General features: G+C 48.7%; 1 protein-coding gene across 1 annotated transcript in view; it reads left to right on the forward strand.

Annotated features, from left to right (window-relative positions):
• Window positions 1–335: 335 nt before the first annotated feature.
• LOC113406133 (magnesium transporter NIPA1) overlaps window positions 336–5,078 on the forward strand; it is a 20,997-nt gene continuing 16,254 nt past the window's right edge. The window contains exon 1 of the mRNA XM_026649005.1: window positions 336–498. Within this exon, the coding sequence (XP_026504790.1) occupies window positions 336–498 (163 nt within the window). The remainder of the gene's footprint in view (window positions 499–5,078) is intronic.

Below are 5,078 nucleotides of genomic sequence, written 5' to 3' on the forward strand. Positions count from 1 at the left end.
CATGATGTCAGTACTCTGCTGTGGGGCCGCGGCGCAATGCGGCGCCAGGGTACTCGCGCTTTCCCGGACAGGACTTGCGGCCGCCGCCTGGAGGAGAGCCGCTTCCGGCGGGGGCATCTCCCCTCTGTCGCCGCCTCGGGCCGGGGGCAGGGGAGGTGGCGTAAGGCGCGGCAGCTACTGCGGCGGCTCGGCTGCCAGAGGCCGCTGAGCTCCGCCCCCGGCAGCGGCAGCCGGGGGTGGGGCCTGGGCGGCTCGGGGCGGGTCCCGCAGCCGCCGCTCAGTGCTGCCGGTTCCGGGCTGGCGGGAGAGGCGCGAGCGCTACGGTGCTGCCGGGCATGAGGATGCCGGTGGGTGCAGCCGCGGGGGAAGACGGGGCCGCGCAGAGCCCCGGCCCCGCCGCCGTCTCCCTGGGCTTGAGCGTGGCCGTGGTCTCCAGCCTGGTGAACGGTTCCACCTTCGTGCTGCAGAAGAAAGGCATCGTGCGGGCGAGAGGACGAGGTACGGGGGCTGCGGCGCCGCCCGGCACCCTCCTGGTCTCCCCCCTCCCCCGGGAAAAGCCAGCCCCCGCCTTAACGCTTTGCATTACCGCCCACCCCCGGGCGCCCTGCTGCGATCCCCACCCCCACCCCGGATGCCTCCCTCACAGCCCGGAGTGAGGATCAGCCCCTGCCCGGCTGGTAGCAACCCCACTGCAGATCGGGTGGCTGTAGCACCCCCCGCCGTGGCGCACACGGTAGCCCTTGCAACCTCATGCATTTCCCCTTTCTAGAGCGTTTCCCGCTGCCAGAGGCAGCCTTTGCTCCCCCAAAGGGAGGGGTCCTTTTCTGCTCCCTCCCTCTAGATAACCTGTGGGGGGAGGCCCTCAGCCCCTTCAAATAGCTTGGGGGGCGGGCTGAGGTGCTCAGTGCATGGGGGAGGGAGGACGCTCTGTCTAATGCTGCCGCACTGCTTTAGAGCGGAGAGCAAGACAGTTTCAGCTCGTGTGGCTACTGCAGAACAGGTCTGGCCTCACTGTTACTTCAACTCTTCACCGTGGTCCTTGACCTTCATGTTCTTTCCTTTCAACCTTCCCTGCCCATTTCCCTTGTCTCTGCACTCGTCTTAATCTGATTGCTCCCATGAATCAGTAAGAAACTTAAAAAAAAAAATAGCTGGCGCACAGGTCCTATGATCTGAGTTATTGCTGGCTAAAGAGGGAAAGGGCCCAATGGATCTGCTGAGTAGCTTGGCTATACTATACCTACAGAATGATAGTAAAATCATGGCAATGGTGTGGGAGAGAAAGAAAATGTGCTTCTATTCAGATAGAGAAGTTTGGGTTCTTTTCTAGTCTGCCAAAAACAAATCTGTGGACTCTAGTTAGGGTCTATTGTTACATGCAGTGTAGCTGTAGTCATGTCGGTCTTTGGATATTACAGAAACAAGGTGGGTGAGGTAATATCTTTTATTGGACCAACTTCTACAAGTTTTTGAGCCCTATAAAGCTCTTCCTCAGGTCTGGAAAGGTACTCCTATAGCTAAATGCAAGTGGAACAGATTGTTTAGCATAAGTAGTTAGCACACCTTTTAAGGGACAGTGGCCCATTAACACCTCTGCAGTCATAAAACAAAAAGAGAGGGTTAGTGGGTTACAGACTTCTGTAACAAGCCATAAATCCAGTGTCTCTATTCAGTCCGTGATTTTTAGTGTCTAGAAAAGTTTTGAATTTAAGCTCCCACGCTCATCTTTTGAATGTGTTGTATAGGTTTCCTTAGATGATGAAGACTGATAGGTCAGACATAGAGTGATTGCTTTGTGCAGTAATGATCTCCACTGCTGTAATGAACCCTCTCCCCCCTGCACAACACACCTTTCAAGAACCATGGATTTTCTATATGTCTATCACAACATGGTATACTTCAGCCTGTGCACTAAATGCCCCCAATAACAACTATGTTGGTGAAACCAGACTGTGCTCTCAAATGAATTTACATAGGAAAACGATAAGACAAAAACATCCTGTGACCTTAGGATGAACACTTTTCACAAAGCAATAGCTGACCTATTGGTCCTCACAGACACTATGTACCTTGAATGGTCCCTTAGAACAGTGGTTTTCAAACTTTTTTTCTGGCGACCCAGTTGAAGAAAATTGTTGATTCCCGTGACCCAATGGAGCTGGGGATGAGGGGTTTGGGGTGTGAGAGGGGCTCAGGGCTGGGGTAGAGGGTTGGAGTGCAGGGGTGAGGGCTGCGGGGTGGGGCTGGGAATGAGGGGTTGGGGGCAGGAGGGGGCTCCAGGTTTGGGGGGGGGCTCAAGGCTGGGGAAGGAGGTTAAGGTGTGTGTGTGGGGGGGGTCAGGGCTATGGGCTGGGGGCGCAGGCTCTGGGGTGGGGCCAGGGATGAGGGGTTTGGGGTGCAGGAGGGGGCTCCTGGTTTGGGCTCAGAGCTGGGGCAGGGGATTGGGGCACAGGGTTGGAATGCAGGCTTACTTCGGACGGCTCCTGGTCAGTGGCACAGTGGGAGTGCTAAGGCAGGGCTGGCTTCCTACCTGTCCTGGCACCGTGGACCACATGGTGCCCTGGAAGCAGCCAGCACCAGGTCTGGCTCCTAGGCGGAGGTGCGCAAGCAGCTCCGCTCAGCTCTTGCCCACAGGCACCGCCTCCCCTCAACTCCCATTGGCTAATGGTGCTCGGGGCGGGGGCGGCGTGCAGAGCCCCGTGCTCCCCCGCCCCTTCCCTGCCTAGGAGCCGGACCTGCTGCTGGCCACTTCCGGGGTGGTGTTAGAACAGGTAGGGACTAACCTGCCTTAGCCAGGCAGCACCGCCGACGGGACTTCTAATGGCCCGGTCAGCGGTGCTGACCAGAGCCACCGCGACTCAGTGCCTTACATTCCGTGACCCAATACTGGGTTGAGACCTGCAGTTTGAAAACCACTGCCTTAGAATATGTGCTAATTACTTATGCTAATCAGTCCATTCCACCATATTTAGCTGTGATGCTCTGGGAGTACATTTCCCAGACCTGAAGAAGAGCTCTGTGTAGCTTGAAAGCTTGTCTCTTTCACCAACAGAAGTTGTACTGTAATATGTTTTATTGGACCCTCACCCACCTTCTGACTCTAGACAGGGGAAGAAATATAAACCCCCAGCCTTTTACTGAAAGTAATTTGGGAATCCATCCCTCTCTGTCATGACTTTAACTGTCACCTGGACATTAAATTACTGAGGTTTTTCATCCCATATCAGCTATTCAAAGCAGAAAGCACCAGCAAGGGCTTTCATGCTCTTCCTTTAGGAGCAATTAGGGTGGATGGAGAAGGTACTCTACATGGAAAAAATTCATGCTCTAATGTTAGGGAACTGACATCTTTGATTTGGATGTCCAGTTACGAAATTTATTCAGTCCTGCTGCCTGAGCAAACTTGATTGTAAAATACAGCACATGAAACTTCTCTGATTGTGGATAGTCACATGAGTTGGTTTCAATGTTCACCCATAAAGTTAAAATATTTTTATATCAGAAGTCAATGGTTGGAGTGAATAGCAAGAAATAAATAATAATAACAAAATCCAGATATGAAGTCAAACGGAAACAGTCAAGATGAGTTAGACATAGTCATCAATGTACTTCTAAGTCTGGCTCAGTTGCTCACTTCATGAAATACTGCAGCACCACTGATGATCTCTGATTTAAAAACAAATATTTGTCTTGTAATATTTTATATACATTTGATAAGAGAGTTCTGTTACTGGCTAGAGAAAGATGTAAAAACTCTTTTCATAGAGTAGTACCAATGCATCTCCATTTTGTGCTTTCATAGATTCCAAGACCAGAAGGGACCATGTGATCATCTAGTCTGACCTTCTGTATAACACAGGCCATAGAATGTCCCTAAAATAATTCCTACAGCAGATCTTTTAGAAAACATCCCATCTTGATTTAAAAATTGTCAGGGAGAGAGAACCCACCAGGAGCCTTGCAATATTGTTCTAATGGTTAATAACTCTCACCATTAAAAATTTATGCTTTATTTCCAGTCTTAATTTGTCTAGCTTCAACTTTCAGCTAACTTTCTTATTTGCACCCCCTCTTTGTTCTGGTTCTCTCATAAGCACACACTGCCAATTATGCTGAATTATGTGGTTATCTTGTCTTGTGGAGAAATGCCCACCAAGTATTATAAAACCACCAGACTTTTTTTCTTTATTATATAACTGTAAGCCTTAATGTGAAGTTGGGTTCCTAAGGTAAAAATGTAGAGCAATAGCTCATTGTGCTGCCCAGTTAAATGTTTCTGACAAATCAACATGATTATTACAAATTCACAATTTGTCATTTTTTTGTGTGTTCTGAAATCACAGTTTTCTAAAGCATGATATTATTTGCTAACAGAGTTTTTATGCTTTGAATTTATCTGTAAGAAATAGCAACATTTGTCTTTTTCCACCCCCTAAATCCTTGCTTTGGAATGATTATAAGAGGAAACTCATAGACTGTGTGTTGCACTGTAATCAATTACATCTTGCTTGTAGCAGTCATTCTTTTTGTATTTGTATATATATATGTAGGGAACTCTTATAGAATATCTATTCAAATTACCAGAACATGTTGGATATGACCTCCAGAATTTTTTTTTATATTATTGGTCTAGGATCAGCTCACATTTCAAGATCAGGCTGTTTCTGATGTGTTCGTCATGGACTTATTCAAGCATAACAAGCAACTTGCAACTGCATTACTACCAGCTGACAGCATGATCTAACAAGTTTATTTTGCATTTTCCACAACTGCAGCATTGTGTGACATTTTAAGGCCCTGTACGCACTGCTGCTTTTACTCCTGAGGACATTCTGTGCCAAAAAAATTAAAAATGTTGTGCCAAAAAATTAAAAATTCTGCACCCAATATTTTAAAATTCTGCAAGTTTTATTTGTCAATAAATAAATGCAGAGGCTCCAGCAGGGCAGTGGGGAGCACAGGCCACTGGCTGTATGAAGGTGGGAGATCACACTACAGTTTTATGGCGGGAGGGATAGCTCAGTGGTTTGAGCATTAGCCTGCTAAACCTAGGGTTGTGAGTTCAATCCTTGAGGGGG

This window comes from Terrapene carolina, unplaced genomic scaffold (assembly GCF_002925995.2).
Source record: "Terrapene carolina triunguis isolate 2854851 unplaced genomic scaffold, T_m_triunguis-2.0 Scaffold23, whole genome shotgun sequence".
In the NCBI taxonomy this organism is placed as follows: domain Eukaryota; kingdom Metazoa; phylum Chordata; order Testudines; family Emydidae; genus Terrapene; species Terrapene triunguis.